At 44.9% G+C, this 19,799-nt stretch overlaps 1 protein-coding gene across 1 annotated transcript; it reads right to left on the bottom strand.

The window, feature by feature from the left end:
• Positions 1–1,654: 1,654 nt before the first annotated feature.
• On the bottom strand, positions 1,655–3,708 carry LOC143161622 (helix-loop-helix protein 13-like). The gene is made up of 2 exons (XM_076340731.1): positions 3,171–3,708; positions 1,655–1,692 (listed from the first exon to the last, which is right to left on the bottom strand). The coding sequence occupies exons 1-2, from the start codon at positions 3,706–3,708 to the stop codon at positions 1,655–1,657; spliced, it is 576 nt and encodes a 191-aa protein (XP_076196846.1).
• Between the last annotated feature and the right edge of the window lie 16,091 nt (positions 3,709–19,799).

Below are 19,799 nucleotides of genomic sequence, written 5' to 3' on the forward strand. Positions count from 1 at the left end.
GGTTTTTGTGTTTGTTTGTTGTTGGGGGGGGGGTTTTAACCAAAATGAGTAGAGAAGTAAGTAAAAGTGGAAAATTGTATTTCCGGGTGTTTTTTTTAAGGTTTTCACCTTTTCAGGCACTGTTTCCTGTAAAAATTCATGCAAGTGTCTTAAGTGAGTGAAAAAGCAAAGAAAGACAAAAGTTTTGAGATGAAATGTTTTATTCTAAGTTGACTGAAATACATTGTTGCATCTGAGATTAAATTCCTTCTTTTATTTTGACAGAAAAATTGAAAAGGTAAAAAGGTTCTTTTCAGTTTTCCCCTCAAAGGCCCCTCTTCGTTTTTGCTTCCCCCCAAAACCATTAGCTCCTGACATGGTTTTTCTTTGTAGAGATCAAAGCTATGAGGAGAACTAATCAGTACATTAAAATAAATACATTCTCTTTTATCTAGATCTAGCATCCTACCTGCTAAGAAATGCCATGATAAAGTACATTAAGGCAGAATGGTTTCAGATCTCTGAGTGCACTAGCAGGGTGTTAGAGAAGTGTGCAAGTGTACAATGGCTCTTTACCAAAAAATTGATTCAGAGCCTTTACAGTATAGGACTGACAGGGAAAAAAAATGTATTCAACAGACAAACACAATGTTAGCTTTAGGGTACACTCAGGTAATATGGGAGAATTATGTCAGAAACAGCTATAGGCTTTTCTTCACGGTTTTATTTTTGCTAATATGAAAACCCTCATTATTACCATGGGCTGCAGAATAGGATGGCTATTCTGTGAAAACAACTCCAGTAATCATTTTCCAAGTGTGAACACACTTCTTTGCCTCTCTATTTTGTTGCAGGAGGAATGTGGGTGGCATTTCAAGTTGGAAGAGTTTATCAGAGCCTTCCTGATTGTCGCTGGAGCAGCATCAGGTTGCTGGCATTTGCTCAAAAAATCACAAACCAGAAACATTATTGTAAAAATGGTAAAAGCCAGCTGCTTTCTTTGCATGAGCATTCAAACTGACATGTGCAAGGGGTGTAGAGGAGATGGTGCCGCAGTGCTAGCAGTCACTGGCCTTTTGATGCCAAAATGCCTTGGACTCAGACCTCCCAAAGTTGTCACACTGGGAGGAAGGCATGAGAAATTTTGGAGAGACACACAGATAGAAAGACCTGTGTCTCACCTCCTGACAGCTGGGCCTTTCATGGTCTCTGTGCTCTAAATCACTGGTGACTTTTAGTTATGGCCGTGGACATCTTAAGCCAAGTAATAGGTTGCAACAGGTGGTGCTTATTTCTTTCTTGTGATCAGGGGTGCGTTTTTCCATGCATTGGAAATGTGATTTAGACACTGTTCTCATCCAGTGGAAGAGAAAACGTTGCTGTGATTGTAATGACACTGATTTTTAATCTGTTTTGTTATTTTCATGCAAGAGCAGTCTATCAGTGTGTGAGAAACTAGAAGAAAGAGAAGCAGAAGTCCCCACACAGCAATGAATTAACACCAAAAGAGGCTGGATGCTGGACATGTGGCAAGAAAGCTATCTGTGACATTAAGTAAAGTTGTAAGTGCCATGCTTTTGCTTGCAGTACTGAGAATTTAACAGCCGGTACCCAGTAGTCAGGTCATCAGGTTTTGCAATAAGCTGCCTTTAAAGATCTTTCTTTTGGGTACCGCTTAATCCCACTTTACCCAAGACAGGCGGGCTGTCAGATCTGCACAGAACAGAAGGGAGAAAGGAAAACAAAGTAAAGACATACCACATGAATTTAAAAACACTTAAATTAGCATTTAAGACATCAACTATTCAGCCTCTCTAGAAAAGCAGCGTCATTCATTTAGATCTTTCCAAGTGGAGCTCTTCAGAATTACTAGTTAACTAGAAGCCTGACAAAAGAGTTGATAACTATGAGAGCCATTTGTGTTGTTTTAAAACCTGTTTATCTATTAAAGGTGGAGGCAGCTGGAAAATAAAATATAAATGTTCTCTGTAGTCAAGAAAGTTGTGATCAGGATTCAGTTTCCCAGGCATGTAGCTAATGGAAATTAATAGGAAAGGAGAAAAGACTTAATTAACTTTTCCTTTAAAGTAAACTGATTGCTTTTTTCCCTGTAGGCTTTGTCCCTTTGACACTTCTCTGTGAAATGAAAGGGAAACATTCCTTGGAATGACTTTTCTCTACCTATGCTGCATTTTTTGAAGGCTGATATGCTTCAAGGCCCATTTCCAAAAAGTGACAAAATCCAAAGGAACTTATACTGCAAAGGGACAGAGTTAGAAAGGTAGTTAATTACCTTACAATGCAAAGTGCCAGGAACTACTGAAAATCCCCCTCTGCTCCTCCCTGCATTGCTAAGTAACACAAAACCTGTTGCTTTCTATCTGAGACTTGAGGCCCCGTGTTGGACACTTGGGCAATTTCCCATCTTCACCATATGGTGGACTGAGGAAGCAACATATTCTGGTGGAAGCAAGCACAAAGTTCAATCCCACATAAGTCAGGATTAAGTACAAGCCAAATAGAAAACAGAATAACAGTCCTTCACTTTAAAATAGAAATAATTATATAAGAACGTAAATTGCAAATAGGCATTTGCTCCCCTATACTTTGAAACAAACCTGAAATTTGAGTGCACTGTCTTGTGTATCCTGGTTTTCTGTGTTAAACTGTAATACCTCTGAGAAACTCTTGGTTACTTGAACATATGTATTTTAAGAAATGAGATTCTGCTTATGTTCAAAGCCGGGTGTTTTTCTCAGTCAGGTACAAGCTAAGGAAAACTTGTGAAGAAAATAAAGAGATTCTCTACAGGCTCCATCAGTTTGCATTATAAAAGAACAACTTTGTACAGAATCAAAAAAGAAGTCCAAAAATGTATTCTGAGAATAAACAAAATCATTAATCTTGTTTATAAAAGGAACCATTCCCACGAGCTTAGTAAGTTGTTCTTTTTTTTTTCCTTTTTCCTTTTTTTTTTTTTTAAGAAAAAGATCCTTAAAGTTAGAAGACAAGGTTGGATTTTTTTAATTGAGACATTACTTAGCTACTCTTTTTTTAAGATGGAGTTGTGTGTTGTCAGAGCCATTTGAATGTGACAAGTGGATATTCAAAAGCAATTGGACCGATTCACTCCTCCTGGTAACCCAAAGCATAGCTGTGATCCCCAAAAATACAACCCTTCGTTCACTCACCGCTTGTATTCCAGGTTGCCCGCTGTTGGCTTTGCACACTATTCTTCAGGCACTGCTCCACATAGGATTTGGGATCGCATCCGGAGAGGATGATCTCACCAAGGAGAGCGATGTAGGCAATGGCCAGCCGGAGCGTGTCGATTTTGGAGAGGCGCTTCTCGTACGGGAAGGTTGGTACATGGCACCTGAGCTCGTCAAAGGCTGAGTTGATGTTGAGCATCCTCTTCCTCTCGCGGACGTTGGCGGCGTGCCGCTGGTGGAGGTGGCCGGGGGGCGGCGGCGGGGGCGGCGGGGCGGCGGGCCCCGGCGGCCGTGGGGAGCTGTCCAGTTCAGCACCCCCCGCCCGCCCCGCCACTCCCCCCGCCGGCTCCCCCATGGCGGGCGGGCAAGCAGGGGAGGGCCAAGGGAGGAACTGGTCTGGCAGGGAGGAGCAGTCCAGTAGGAAGTTGTCCAGGTGAGAGTTGGGATCTGCCTGGTCCCAGAAGAGAAATTCAGGAGTGGGGTCTTCCTGCTCAAAGCTGTAACAAAGTTCCTCCATCCTCTGCACCAGTCTGAAGCAAGCTAATGGAAATATTTACAACCTCAGACTAAACTGATCATCAGGAAAATGAGATTCTAATTTCATTAATACCTCCCACCCCCAAAAATACAAGGGCAGACAGTCCTGGTTGTGTCCTTGAGGAAGACTATCACAAAAGTTTCCCAGTTGCAAATCCAAGTGGGACTCATGATTTAAATACTTCATGGCTCCTCAGCAGGGGAATGATCCTATTCTTCTCCACTCAAAACTAATTAGTACACGTGTTTCTCTTTTTATTAGCTGTTGACTACAAAACAATACGAATGAATGTAACAAGAGAGAATGAATTTTCTATTGACTTTCTCCTGGAAAATCCATTGAAGCAGCTATTGAGTTCTTCCACAAGTTCAGTCTCTCCACTTGCTATTTAGAGTAGGGTTCACACAGGGATTTTGTTGTTATTGTCATTGGTTTTGGTTAGGAGTGGTTGGAGGAAGAAACAAAATATAGTCCTTTATCTTTTTGGTAAAGTGTTAATAGCCCCACATTCTCCTATGTCTGGACAAACAAAATGCTATTATAATGCTGTCAGAAACAGATGATTCTGCCCTCTTTGACAGCAGAAGCCAGTGGCCTCTTTTGTACTTCTAGCAAGAGAATGGTTGGGATAAAGATGTGGGATGCACTGCTGTGTTAAATTGGAACACAGTGGTACCCCATATTAAGTAAGCCAACACCACCTCATTTGTTTTTTTCCAGTTCAAACTTAAATTACACATTTTGTGGGCAATGCAGACATTCAGTGCTCTGCCTCAGACCATACTGCACACTGGAAAATAACAGCAGCTGTGATAACCACAATGGGTACAGTCCTAGAATGATGGACCAGGTGGGCCACGTCTTGAGAAGTGCTAGAAACTGGGAGAGTAGCAGGTGTCCATCATCACAGGGGTTCTGGACAAATGGGGTGGAAGGTGTTAAGCACTACCAGAACTTTAAAGCAAGTGCATAATATAAGTGGGTGCTTCAGTCTCTTTGATTTCCACATTACTTAATTGTGGAAACACCATGTTTAAATCCATTCAGAAGTAGTTTAAGTGATATTTTAAGGACTTAAATGAATGGAATGGAAACATGTTTTAAGTTAGAGAAAGCCTAAATGATTTTCCTGAAGCATGTCATAAAGAACTTTTATCAAGACACTTAATCAAATGCTTGACTTCATGCACAGACTCATGTTCTGCTGCTGTGTGAAGTTTCAAGAGACGTCTACTGTGAAGTTTATGAGACACAGACAGCTTCCTGATAGGACAGCTGAAAGCACAAATCTCAATGGCTTCAGATAAAGAGCCAGAGAGCAGAAAACAACCTGCATTTTCAATGGATCCAAAAGGATAGAATCATAGAATCATTAAGGTTGGAAAAGACCTCTAAGATCATCGAGTCCAACCGTCAACCCAACACCACCATGTCCACTAAACCGTGTCCCTAAGTGCCGCATCTACATGTCTTTTAAATACCTCCAGGGATGGTGACTCAACCACTTTCCTGGGCAGCCTGTTCCAATGTTTAACCACTCCTTCAGTAAAGAAATTTTTCCTCATGCCCAATCTAAACCTCCCCTGGCGCAACTTGAGGCCATTTCCTCTCGTCCTATGGCTAGTTACTTGGGAGAAGAGACCGACACCCACCTCGCTACAACCTCCTTTCAGGTAGTTGTAGAGAGCAATAAGGTCTCCCCTCAGCCTCCTTTTCTCCAGGCTAAACAACCCCAGTTCCCTCAGCCACCCCTCATAGGACTTGTTCTCCAGACCCTTCACCAGCTTCGTTGCCCTTCTCTGGACACGCTCCAGCACCTCAACGTCCTTCTTGTAGTGAGGGGCCCAAAACTGAACACAGTATTCGAGGTGCGGCCTCACCAGTGCCGAGTACAGGGGCATGATCCCTTCCCTAGTCCTGCCGACCACACTATTTCTGATACAGGCCAAGGATGCCATTGGCCTTCTTGGCTGCCTGGGCACACTGCCAACTCATGTTCAGCCGGCTGTCAACCAGCACACCCAGGTCCTTTTCTGCTGGGCAGCTTTCCAGCCGCTCTTCCCCAAGCCTGTAGCGTTGCATGGGGTTGTTGTGGCCGAAGCGCAGGACCCGGCACTTGTCCTTGTTGAACCTCATACAGTTGGCCTGGGCCCATCGATCCAGCCTGTCCAGGTCCCTCTGCAGAGCCTTCCTACCCTCGAGCAGATCAACACTCCCGCCCACCTTGGTGTTGTCTGCAAACTTACTGAGGGTGCACTCGATCCCCTCATCCAGATCACCGATAAAGATATTAAACAAGACCGGCCCCAAAACTGAGCCCTGAGGAACACCACTCGTGACCGGCCGCCAACTGGATGTAACTCCATTCACCACAACTCTCTGGGCCCGGCCGTCCAGCCAGTTTTTTACCCAGCGCAGAGTACACCTGTCTAAGCCGTGAGCCGCCAGCTTCTCTAGGAGAATGCTGTAGGAGACGGTGTCAAAGGCCTTACTGAAGTCCAGGTAGACCACAGCCACAGCCTTTCCCTCATCCACTAGGCGGGTCACCTGGTCATAGAAGGAGATCAGGTTGGTCAAGCAGGACCTGCCTCTCATGAACCCATGCTGGCTGGGCCTGATCCCCTGGTTGTCCTGCACATGCCTTGGGAGCGCTCTCAAGATGAACTGCTCCATAATCTTCCCCAGCACCGAGGTCAGGCTGACAGGCCTGTAGTTCCCCGGATCCTCCTTCCGGCCCTTCTTGTAGATGGGCGTCACATTGGCAAGCCTCCAGTCATCCAGGACCTTCCCCATTAACCAGGACTGCTGATAAATGATGGAGAGTGGCTTGGCAAGCTCCTCCGCCAGCTCCCTCAGCACTCTTGGGTGGATCCCATCCAGCTCCATAGACTTGTGAGCATCCAGGTGGCGTAGCAGGTCGTTAACTGCTTCCTCTTGGATTATGGGGGGTTCATCCTGCTCGCCGTCCCTGTCTTCCAGCTCAGGGGGCTGAGTACCCTGAGGATAACTGGTCTGACAATTAAAGACTGAGGCAAAGAAGGCATTAAGTACCTCAGCCTTTTCCTCATCCTCGGTGACAATGTTCCCCCCGCATCCAGTAAAGGATGGAGATTCTCCTTGGCTCTCTTCTTGTTATTAATATATTTGTAAAAACATTTTTAGTTGTCTTTAACGACAGCAGCCAGATTGCGTTCTAGCCGGGCTTTTGCCTTTCTCATTTCCTCTCTGCATGACCTAACGAGATCCCTGTACTCTTCTTGAGTCGCCTGCCCCTTCTTCCACAAGTGGTAAACTCTCCTTTTTTTCCTGAGTCCCAGCAAGAGCTCCCCGTTCAGCCAGGCTGGTCGTCTTCCCCGCCCGTTCTTCTTACGGCGTATGGGGACAGCCTGCTCCTGCGGATGATCAGGTCCTTCAGCTAACAATGACTTAGGATGCAGTCCTGGTAGCTTTGCCCTGTGAATAGGGGGATTTATTTTAAGATAAGACATAGGCTATTAATGACTCTTCTTAGTAACCTGGGATTTTGCCTTGTGGCAATTCTACCTGCTCCAGGAATTTAAGGCAACCGAAAACTGGCTGCAGGAAAGATTTTTGCAAAGAGTAGATGTGAGAAGGTTGCAGTGTATGAAACACTAGGACTATCTTTTTCCTTCTTGTGCAAATTGAACAAGAAACCCATTATCTGTAAATCTGCTTGACAAAGGAAAACACCAAGTGTGACAATACAGGGCAATAGCGGTTAAATAATGAGAATGTGTCTTGCTTTCTCTGGTCAGCTCAGGGTACAACTTTTGTACTAGTTTTGTACAAAGTAAATCAGTTGTCATGATACCAACATACCCAACAACAAAATATTGGTATTGTGAAAGTCCGTAGTGACAGACAGCTTCTGCTCCAGATGAATCCCAACAAGGGACAAGGCAGCTGGCTACAGGGCAGAAGGGGATGCGGGAGGGGTGAAAGGAATGGCCACAGTCACAGGTGGCAGAGCTGATATTTGAACTTGGGCCAATCAATGTGGAGTTCATTCTGCAATGGTTTCTTTTAAATTGTATCACTGTATTTCCCAGTGTCATGTACAAGCAATGTTCCCAAAAGAAAAAATTTACTACAGTCCCCATGGTTGGCAGTGGGGCTGCATGTCTGATCCCAGCAGTCCCTTCTACACCCTTGTAAGCAGATTTGGGCTCAGCTATGCAGAAAATGGGCAGCAGAAAAGCCTTCCTGCCGGAGCTCCCTACCTCTGCACGCTGCACCACCTCTACCCAAAACTCGTCTGCAGCACTGCTGCTGCATTGTTGGCCTCCCGTGGATGCTTTGCAGTTCCCAGGTTTCAGATTCTCTTTCAGATGCTTCTATGGCTCCCCAGTTTAACTGAGCACTTGGTAGTGCTCATTTGGCCACCTTAGGCACAAAAGTAAGACACTTGGAAATACCAAAATCAGCAAAAGAACAGCAGGTCCTCTCCTGAACAGAGCTCTGAAGGAGACAGTTGTTGTCTACCGGGAGCAATGGGCAGAGACAAGGAGGCTCAGCAAATAGCATGGTTATTTTTATGTGCTGGGTTCCTCTTTCTCAGCAGATGCTTCTTCAGTGCTTAATGTTCTCTTCCAGATCCATCGCTGCTAATAGTGTTGCCTGGGGATATGTCTGGCTCCACAGATGGAGAGCAGATGTTCCAGCAAGTCTACTTTTAGCGTGTTCAAGGGGAATTTGGCTCTCTTAGAGAGACTCTGGACAAAGCAGAAGGGGGGAGGGTAGAGGAAGAAAGAGAGAAAAGCAAGAAAATATTTCCCCTTAGAAAGCCATCTATGAAAGAGGTCAGGTCTCAGAAGAGGAGCTGAGGTTCCCATCCCTCATATGAACAACCCTTACCACAACCTCAGACCTGTTGCACTCCCAGTGTTTCTGCAACTCTGTTCGTCAGAGAAAGAGGGAATGTACAACTAATTGGGCTAATTTTGCACCTGTCTGGAAGATGTGGGTGAAGGAGTCTCCAATAGGGAACAAGGTAGCATGGGTACCACACTGAGTGGGGGGGTGTTGATTATGAGATGTTGGTATAATTTCAAGATCTGCTCAACCACCATTTCTCCCAAAAACCTCTTCAGACCGAGTGGGATCCAGAAATAACATTTGGCTGCTGGTCATTTTTGATCAGTAGGGTCTAATGAAAGCAAATTCTTGAGTCAGAAACTGTCCTGGGTTTATGTCTGATAGGCAATGAAGCCATTGTCATTTAGGTTTGAATTCTTCCAGGTCTAGGTATCTGTGCCTCCCTTTATATTTTTCCCTATTCATGCTGGGAACTACCTTCTTCAGTCTTGTCCCCCTTTCTCTGCCATCTAAACAAATCCACCCATAGCAGACTGCAATTTTGCCCATTTCATAGAATTTTGGGTATAAACCTGTTTTCAGGGAATATTTCCACTGCAGTTTTTTTCTTCACAGTGCCTTAGCAGCTGAAAGGTCTTACCCTGTACCTGTATATCAAAGATAACAGGGTCTCCTGAGGTTATTTTGGAGGTAAAGTTTTCTCTTCCCTTCTTGTCCCATTGGCCTTATTTCAGATTCAGCTTGGGGAACCTACCCAATGACATTTTTAGTGGAGTCAGCGAAACCTCCCAGTTCTGGCAAAATGTTGGGGTTTTGTTTTTTGTTCTTTTTTTTGCTGGGAATTTAGTTTGAGCATGTTTCCATCATCTTTAATTGCTTAATAAAGGGAGTCAGTCCTTGGCCTGGACAAAGAACAGATGTAGAAAGGACCAGATGCTTTACTTTCAAGTTAGATGACTCCAAAGTACAAGAAGTCCATCATGTCATTTCTGCTAATCCAACATTATGCTGTGCAGCTCATCATCAGAGCTGGGAATTGGGTCCCAGATGAACAGAGAAGACCAGATGAAAGATGCCAAAAATCTTGGGGAATGCTTTATCCAGGTGGGAGAGTGCAGCTCTTGGCGGTGTAGCTCACTCAACGTGTGTTAGTAATGGCACTGCCAAACTACAGCTATGCAAAGGGATCTTCAGGACCTGAGCTGGCCTTGTAATTGCCTGGTTGAGCTCCTTACAGCCACAGCTAAAGGGTGGACTGCCAAGCTCCTATACCTTCTTTTGAGCCACATGCCATGCCTGGGATACCTGAACTACTGGGCACATTGTGAAGTGCTGGGGGCAAGAAAAGTGCAAGTATTATCATTTAACAATGGAATGTGCTTCTTTTTAACCTAAAACAATAGCAAATGTAACGATGTAATGAAAAGCAGAACAAGGATTTCCAGGGCAAGAGAATTTCAAAGGAATAATGGCTATTTCTGAGATGCTCAAATAATTGTGAAATGAAACCTTCATAGCATATGCAGGATGTTGATTTTAAGTGAAAAGGTAACAGGACCTTTATTATTTGCAGGGTAGAAACATCAGATGTTAAACTTTGTGGAGGAAGGCAGGAAGGCACTGGTGAATGATTGTTAATACAACTTTGATTTATTTCGTTATTAGTATAAACTAGTCGAGACAGTCTTTGCTTTAAAAGTCTTTGGTGTTTAAAAGTGAACACAGTCACTTTAACCTTTCTGCAGGGTGTTTGCAAAGTTATAGAAAATTAATCCCAGTCTCTAGGAGAAGGAAGGTATTTTCTCTAATAAAAACACTCACTCATGGTTTCCCCTTTTTTCACAGAGCTTTTTATGAGTTGGGGGTGACCTCTAGACTCTTACTGCCAAATAGTTCCTCACCCAAGTCACTGCACTGGGGTCTGTGACAGTTTATTTGAGTGAATGGTCATCCTTAGGAGATGACATCTACATCAGCCTATACTTAGCTGTACAGTTTGGATCTCAAGGGGATGGAAGTGCTCAAGGGAACTTCTGAAGAAAAGTGGTATTCCTCGTGCAATGGCCTTAGGAAGGCTGCTTGTCCTGCATTTCACTGTGTCTTCTTCATCCACCTGAAACATACCCCTAGCAAGGTTAAGGGGTATGGTTAAGGCAAGGTTAAGCACTGCCTCCAGGGATTGCAAATAGTGCCCATGAATAATCCTGTCTCCATAACCAATGAGAAATATCTCCAGGGATAGGAAGAACTGCCGTTCATGTGACATACAGTTCCGTTATTAGTGGTTTTATTTGGCTATCTCAAAGCAGGGACTTTAGGTACCCAACTCCCACTCATGGGTAAGTGACTCAGCCATCAGGAACTAAGAAAATCATTCTGCCCCTTTCTTCTTGAGGAAATCAAATCTCAGACCCTTTGCAAAACCGGTGCAGAAAACATGCCTTCTGCAAGGTGCATGAACAGTTTCTAAAAGGGTGGGTTTTCCACTCCCAGCAGCCAGGTGCCTTTTCTTTGGGTACAAGAAATCCTGAATATCTGCATTGTTTGTGGTCTTGATTTAATGAAAAAATATTTAAAAAAAAAAAAAGACCACAAATTCTGTCTCCCATATCTGTACTGAGGCAAATTTCTTCATCAGCCTTTCTGCTTTCCCTAAGGAGAGAGCTGATGAGGAGACACAGCTGGGCCCAGCCAAAAGGATGGGACAGAGAAGAGACCCATGCTTGTGCAGCTCCAGCTTGCACCCCTGTCAGAAACCTCATGATGTTTCCCATTAATGTGACATGTTTGTGGGATTTTGGAGCCTGAGGCTCTCACTGTGCACCAGAGCAGACAGCAGAGCCTGAAGCCCAGGCTGGTGTGGCTCATGGCAGAGCTCTGGCCGGGCTGGAACCCGCTCGCTGGTTCCGCCCAGTCCCGCTCCCTTCCTGCTCGCTGCACCTGCACAGTGGTCCTTGGGACTTGTTACTTACACAGGCGGCACCTCATAGACCTGTCTGGAGACCTCGGGTTTGAAAACAGAGTTACCCGGGCAGATTTACAGAGTGAAGTCTGTTTGATTGACAGCTGTTGCCACTTTATGGGAAGCCAGCACATGTTCACACTATAAAACAGGAACAATAGCTTGGAAAAACCTCCACCTGGTAAGATGCTTCAGCCCCGCTCTCCATCTGGGAGGTGGTTCTTCCTGGCTGCTACCAACCACCTTAGATGTGCTTTGGATGCAGTTCAGTCCCTCGTAGCCTTGGTTGTCTCAGGCAGAAGCTAAGAAGGCACTGAAGTGTGGCAGCACCCGTCGTGCCCTTGCTGAAGGTGCATTTGTTACCAATTGGGCTGTGGATAAAAATGAACCTGTCAGAAATTGCAGCTTTGGGCAATTTTCTCTGAAAAACCACTTTGGCTCCACAGCCACTGCTGAGGACACAGTGGCAGGACTGAGCACACATGAAACCTGTTTCTAATGGAGAGCTGTCACACTGTGTTATCATGATGCTGCACTGGGGGAGAGAAGAGTCTTTTTTGTCCATTGGGTTGTTTTGTGTTGCAAAAATGTCTCTAAGAAATCAGGAGATAAAAATCAGAAATCTGGGAACAAGATCAAATGCCAGCCATGACAACAAACTGGTCTGGAAGAGAAAACTCTCTCCTAAATCTATGTGGGGATAAAGACAGTAGCAGATGGGGACAGCTGAAGGATTGTGAGGGGCCTGCTGTACTCCATGGAAAATGCAAAGATTAAGTCTTAAAAAGCGATTTTGAAACCACCTGGATGGGCCATTTACTGAGCATGGTTGGTGAGGACACAGATCTGCAGTTGGACCCCACACCATCATGCCCTGCCTGGGAGGCTTGGGATGATCAACATCATGGTCCCCTTCCAGGGATGCTCAGTTGATGATGATCGCACTCTATTTTTCAGTGTTTCCTCCTTTTTCCTGCCGGCAGGTCATTGCTGGATCAAAGACAGGAACCAGCAGTCTCTGTGTGAAAGACAAGTGTCTCACAGCAATAAGGAGGGAGCCAGAGTCTTGGGGAAGATTCAGATCAGATGAATCACCCAAAATCAAAAATAAGCTTAATTCCATCGTCTCCCATCCTTCCCTCCCTGTGCTGAATCAGTGGTGATCAGCAGTGGCACCATTTTCTGGGGCAGGTCTGCAGAAGAGCAAGGTCATGATTACTGGACTGCATGAGAGAAAGAGGCAGTGGCAAAAAAAAAAGCATCAGAGCAAAAGACCTGAAAGCCATTCCCAAGCAGCACAAATGCTGTCTCCCACCCTAAAAAAAAGCGAGGTGTTTAGATCTGCTGTGGTGGCTGCCAGTCTACTTGGGTAGGGTCCCAAGTGTGAATTCCTGCTCTATGAATTCAGCATGAACAAGAAGCAAGTTTTCATAGGAATTAAAGCCAGAAGGGAATCATTAAGATCCTCTAGTCTGATCACTGTGATAACACACGCCTTTGGTTGTTACCCAACAACTTTGGCCTCAAGCCCGGCAGGGATCTTCTTGTTGCAGTTGGATATTTTTTAAAAGGATACATCCAGTCTTGATCCAAAGTCTCCAAGTGATAGACCACCAAAGGATCTGCATATGTTGGCAGGTCGTTATTGTCTTTACTGAAGGCGTGCATCTGATTTCCTGGCCAAAGACCTTACCATGCCCATATATACTGCCAAGTGCCCCGGTCAGAAAGGTCAGATTTGAAGCATGGCTCGGCACTGGGGAACCAACTAGCAAATCCCCTGGAGGCAGAGCACACCCTCCCCAGTAGCAAAACCACTGGGAAGACCCAGACCACAGACAGGACCTCTGCCAACGGCACTTCTGAGCTGCACAGCCACAGCTGAAGGAGTGAGCAGATAGAGATGGATCAGGGAAGCACAGTCCAGTGCTGCTTTCCCAGTGGGGCACCTAACTGCTACTCCTTGTTAGCTAGGGACCTGCATGGGAAGCTGGATCACAAAGTCATCTTGTAAAGCTAATTTCAGCTGCCTATGAAGGAGATGTTGACACCTGAACTGGCTGAATGGGCTCTTTTTACTGATGTTGGCAGGAAATCAGAAGGGGTGGGATGAGTTGCCTATGAGTGGGAGAAGGACACTTCTACACCAGCTTCCAGGAGATGAATATCACTTACAGTGACCACAGCCTCCCTGGCAGACTCTAAGCTGGCCTACAGGATGCTAAGCTGGGTCTATTTTGTTACTTGAGTCTTTATTCAGCAAGGCCATAAGCAAGTCCGCTTACTGAAGCTTTGGACAAGGGACTGTCTGCAAATGCATGGTTCCTTCTACATACCTGTGTATGTCTCCTTTGCTGCCCAGATCTTAAGGGTGCATCTAAAACCCATGAGGAAAGAAGCCCTGACTCAAATAGTTGCAGCCTCAGCCTGAACCAGCCACAGCTCCAGAAGTCCCTAAATTGCAGGTTGTTGGAAGCTAGGGGAGGATGCCAGGGAAATTATTAGCATGAGCAGATTCCTGTACTCTTTCCATGAGCAACCCGTACTGGCTACATCAGAGCCAGGAGACTGTGGACTCCTGGCCAGGCACAGTATGGCTGCTCCTATGAAACCTGTAGACAAGTATCTGTTTCTGCCTAGCAGAACTGGTCAATTAGGTCATGACGTTAGCTTAAAAAGCCTTCCTTTCTTTTCCGTCTGAAAGCATTTGGGGGAGGCTAGTTGTCTTTAGTCTGTAGGAACTATGTATTCTGTTTTTCCCACCAAAAAAAAAAAAAAAAAAAAGAAAAGAAACCTTAGCTTTTCATGAAATCTTCTGCTTCCAAAACTTGGCACTCAGAGAAGACTATCAAGCACTATTAGCCTTGCACTGAAATTTGAGTCAGTCTTCAAGGAATTTGTCTGAAATTTCTAGCCGTAGTGAGGAAGACTTAAACAGGAAATCTCTTGAGAAATGTGTATGCTCTGGGGAGTTCTGCTACTTCACAGTTCTGGGCAGCCAGTGAATTGTGATGAGAGCAGCTTGTTGCAAACTCTGCCGCCACTGTCAGCTGGAGCTGTGAGTTGCACAAGCCACTGACATGAATAATAATGCATGGGAAGATATTGCACAACACTTTCAGACCTCAAAGGCTCTGCAGTTCATGCCATTCATGGGCAAAGTTTGGGTCCATTCCTTATTTTAGCTGGAGAGATACATTTAATTGTGGCTACTGCATGAAGACAAAAGCACATGGCTGGGATGTTTCTGGGAGGTAGGTTATTAAATGGTGTAGCTGTGGCTGGTGAATAGAGTGCTGCAGCTCCCAGAGGGCCGTATGGCAGTGTGCAGCTACCCCAGAGAGTTTATATGCTGCGGTGGCCATGTAAAGTTCAGCTGTTATGGAGAACTTATGAAAGGGAGAACAGTATTTTAAAGGTGTTGCACGAAAAATCTCATTTTCAGATGGAGAAACTGAGGCACACCATGGGTACCAGCTCAGGAGGCCAGCAAGTCAGCCACATGGAGGAAGGATTAAATCCCATCAGGCTCTGTCTGCTAGGAAACACCACTGCCCCAGCTCCAACAGTTGAGCTCTTAGCGGATGCCCAGAAGGTACTGGCTGGTTTGTGTCTTACTGTTGTTGTGCTCTCTGTGTAATATGTCCTTCCAGGAAAATGCCATTCATTTAAAATAGTGAACCCCTTTTTAAAACATGTTTTGTATTTTGAGTGCAGGTCAAATAGCAGACACTTTTGATTAATGCAACATTGAGATATTGCAAAAAAAAATCACATGCCTCAGTGGGAAAAGGTATAAAGGACAAACATTCAGTGCTGTTCAACATTTTGGGGAGGTGGGGAATGAGCAGGAATGATCATACCTAAATAGAAAGCCAAAGCCAATGCTTGCAATTGCCAAGGCATCAGCCAAAAGGAAAACACAACTCTGATCGCAGTAAAATCATGTATGAGTCATGATGGGCCAAGAACAAGTTTGCTTTCTTTCCCCCCTCATTGAACAGATGATGATTAAAAGATAAATCATGCTTGGAGTCAAATCAAGTGATTGGATTAAAGTTTAGTTGAGTATTTAGAGACTGTTTGGGACACAATGGAAAGCTAATTGAAAACTTACATTTGTGAGACCCTTGAACTCTCCAGCTCTTAATAAAATACTACTGCAGAGTACACAAGGATTCCCTGTGGGAGAGATTCCTCTCCACAAGTGCTTTTATTCCTCAGGTATGTGGAAAAATGGTATTCATTTTCTTTACAAGTTTACCAAAGAAAAGTATGTTCATAATCGTAATTCAACTATTGCTCATGATGCAGTAACTTAATCTATTCAGCTCACTGAAAATCAGTGAAGCAAGACAAAGGAAAGTCACTTCTTTAAAAAATGAAATTTTTAATACTTCATTCTTTTAACTAGTCTTTGCTCTTCTGAGCAGCTGGTATTCCAGAGTGACTGGCTGCCTGCATTGGGCTGAAATGACTCTAGAGTCTTAAGTAAAACTATGTAAAAATTCCTTCTAGATGTGCTGTAGTGGGAAATGTCATGCTTTAATTATACTAATAATATAATCGCATTCTGGAATCACCTCCAGTTCTTAAGGAACATACCCAGCCTCCAGTTTCAAAGCACTGTCCTTTTTGGTGGAAATACCAGGGAAACCCACAAATAAAGACAATAAACTTCCCCATGTCCACACACACACATGAACACACAGAAATGAAAAACCTGGTTATTCATTTGCCCTCTATGTAACCAAGCACAAGCCTTTCTTGGTAATCCTTAGCATTGAAGTGAAGCTGCAGAAACTCTGTAGTCAGGTTCATTTGCCCCCTTGCACTTTTTGGCTCTTGTAGATTCTTTATCTGACATTTTACTGCCCTGGAGGAGGGGAGATCTTAGGTGGCAACAAGGCATTTTGCAGCCAGAGCCTGCATGCTATAGGGCATTGTAAGACAGCAGTCTGGCTTTAGAAGATATTTCCTAATGTTCAAACTGATTTTTCCCTTGCTTCCACTGGTATCCGTGACTCCAGTCTGTCCCCATGTTCTGTCTTCCTCTTTGCCTTTGACTTAGTTGATGGGCTCAGCATGGCTCCCTTTAACTTTTCCACATAAGTCATGTGTCCTCAACCCCCTGCCATTCCCTTTCTTGGGCTACATTTCAGACCAACAGGTCATGTAGTCACAGTAGAGCAAGCTGGTACCAAGAATAGTCTAACTCCAGTGAATCCAAGCTCTACATGAACTACCTCACCTTTACTAAGGTAACCATGGGTATCTCTACAGTACATGGCTTTGTGCAGCTTGGCTGTATCTGCTGTAGACAACGGAGACAGAGGTGAAGACAAGGCATGTGGGGTTAATGTTTTGGGACTAATTCAAGTTACCAACCTGGGTTAAAATCTAGTCTGTTGAAGAGTTCACCTCATTGCTTAACCATTGCCTCCCACTGACTTCAATGGAGTGCATTGCTCTTTAGCGTCAGTGTCTCACTGAGTGCATTGTTCTTTAGCATCAGTGTCTCATAGGCATCAAACAAAAAGAAAATATTAAAATAGTCATAAAGCTTGTCTTTGTGCTAATTAATGTCAATTGTATGCATCAAAATGGGAAGTTCACTATAGTAGCATTGCTATATGATATGCCCACAAAAGCTAGCCTAGCATTTGCTTTTTCCTAACAGCTGTAGTTTGTTCTTCATTAGAAAGCTTTATTATGTCTTAAAGTGATTAATGTGTTCTGGGAGGACTGGGTAATAAGCCAGCAGTCACAAGCTATAGGACACTCCTTGGTGGATTAGAGGAAGATGGATCAGAAAGATTAATATGTTTCTATTCGTTGTTGCAGATTCTGAGATGTTTCGTCTCAGAGCTGAAGAATGTGGGATGGAGGTGACACTGTGTCTTGCTCAAGGTCAGCTGCATGCGCGTGACTTCTCTGTGTGGAGCTGCCAAGAACATGTTAGAGTGAGCAACATTTTGAAGATGGAGAAAGCTGCTTTGGGGGTGACAGTACTTGCACAGCATTGGGAAGAAGTGAGAAGGCTATGTTTTGTGATGCCTGAGATGACAACCGCGTGAATGAACATCCTGTCATTTGGGGAACCTGTGGTTTATACTGATTTCTGGTCTGAAGTATGATGGGAAGGTGCAATACAAATACATGCAATCATCTCAGCTTGCATATGGCTATACTAGGAAACAGGAACACTTAGTAGCCATGTTGGCTGGGTGATGCAACAGGCTAAATTAGCACTCATTGCAATCAATATGGTAGCAGCCTGAGAAATGCTGTGTCTTCCTCATAGTATGACAGGTTATGGTTTTACTGTGCCTGCTTCAGCCATGAGCAGATGTTCACTCTGCTTACCCTGACTCCTCTTGCTGCCAAAGATCTCCTCCCTTTGGCTCTGCCAGCAGAAGGCATGAGTCACTGCTCTCAAACCTGCATCCCTGCAAAATCCGGCCGTGGGAGCAAACCAGAGTGGGTTTTGGTGTGCAGCCTCTAGCTTCGTGCTTTCATTTCAGCAGCCATGGTGTTTATTTAGTGGAATAGATACCCCAGCTAAAAAATTATTAAATCTCAGGGTGGAATATTTGAATTGACTGAGCTCATGGTGTCAAATCATTGCCTTGCATGGGAAAAATGCCTTGCATTTCCCCCTCACTGTGGGGAAATGAAGAGTTGAGGGGGGGGTTGATCTGGTCTTGAACAAAAAGAAAACTTACCCACTTTCTTCAGAATGGACAGCATTTTCTGAGCTTGGAAAGCACCTCTGGGTGCTCTGAAATAGCAAGCTGAACATGGACTGAGATAGAACCATAGAATCATAGAATCATTAAGGTTGGAAAAGACCATCATCGAGTCCAACCGTCAACCCAACACCACCATGTCCACTAAACCATGTCCCTAAGTGCCGCATCTACATGTCTTTTAAATACCTCCAGGGATGGTGACTCAACCACTTTCCTGGGCAGCCTGTTCCAATGTTTAACCACTCCTTCAGTAAAGAAATTTTTCCTCATGCCCAATCTAAACCTCCCCTGGCGCAACTTGAGGCCATTTCCTCTCGTCCTATGGCTAGTTACTTGGGAGAAGAGACCGACACCCACCTCGCTACAACCTCCTTTCAGGTAGTTGTAGAGAGCAATAAGGTCTCCCCTCAGCCTCCTTTTCTCCAGGCTAAACAACCCCAGTTCCCTCAGCCACCCCTCATAGGACTTGTTCTCCAGACCCTTCACCAGCTTCGTTGCCCTTCTCTGGACACGCTCCAGCACCTCAACGTCCTTCTTGTAGTGAGGGGCCCAAAACTGAACACAGTATTCGAGGTGCGGCCTCACCAGTGCCGAGTACAGGGGCATGATCCCTTCCCTAGTCCTGCCGACCACACTATTTCTGATACAGGCCAGGATGCCATTGGCCTTCTTGGCCGCCTGGGCACACTGCCAGCTCATGTTCAGCCGGCTGTCAACCAGCACACCCAGGTCCTTTTCTGCTGGGCAGCTTTCCAGCTGCTCTTCCCCAAGCCTGTAGCGCTGCATGGGGTTGTTGTGGCTGAAGCGCAGGACCCAAATGCACCCAAGATGCAGCAACTCTGTCTAAAAGCCATAGCTGGGAATAGCTTTGAAGTCTCCTGTGTCTGAGGCCATGATACCTCATAATGTGGCATTTTATCAAATAACTTGTAGGTCTCTTTTCACTACTACTGCTGGATTTGATGAGATAGGCTGTCTGGGTGCTTTGGCTCGGACCACAGTTTGTATTGGGTGTCATAAAAAAGGTATGCATGATTTCAGGCTCTCCTCCCCTTATGGGTCTCTCATCTCCTCTATTTTAATGAAAGTAATAATAATTATAACAATAAGATGAAATGCATTATCCTAAGGGCCTGTACACTGAGTGGTAAGCCAGGAGTCTTTGCGTCCCCCTGAGAGCTCTTCTGTCAACTGCTCTTAATATTTCTGTGCTCTTTGCAACCCTTATGGTTAGCAAACCTCCACGAGGGGGAAAATCCTCCAGTTACATGCACAAAATACGACCAAAAAGCTGAACAAGATCACATTAGGCGGAGTCTGGGGACATAGGGCCCTGGATGGATGCTAGGAGGACGGCACGAATCTCTTCCTCCTCGCCTTTGAGAACAACTGTGTTCGATTACATGTTGCACAAACTCGTTCTGGTTTGGTTTTCCCCTCCAAAGGCTAGGGCAGATGTTGTCTTATGAGGCTGTGGTGGGGTTCCAGCTAACGACCCTGGGCTGCATTTCAAGTCTAAA

This window comes from Aptenodytes patagonicus, chromosome 6 (genome assembly GCF_965638725.1).
Source record: "Aptenodytes patagonicus chromosome 6, bAptPat1.pri.cur, whole genome shotgun sequence".
Taxonomy (NCBI): domain Eukaryota; kingdom Metazoa; phylum Chordata; class Aves; order Sphenisciformes; family Spheniscidae; genus Aptenodytes; species Aptenodytes patagonicus.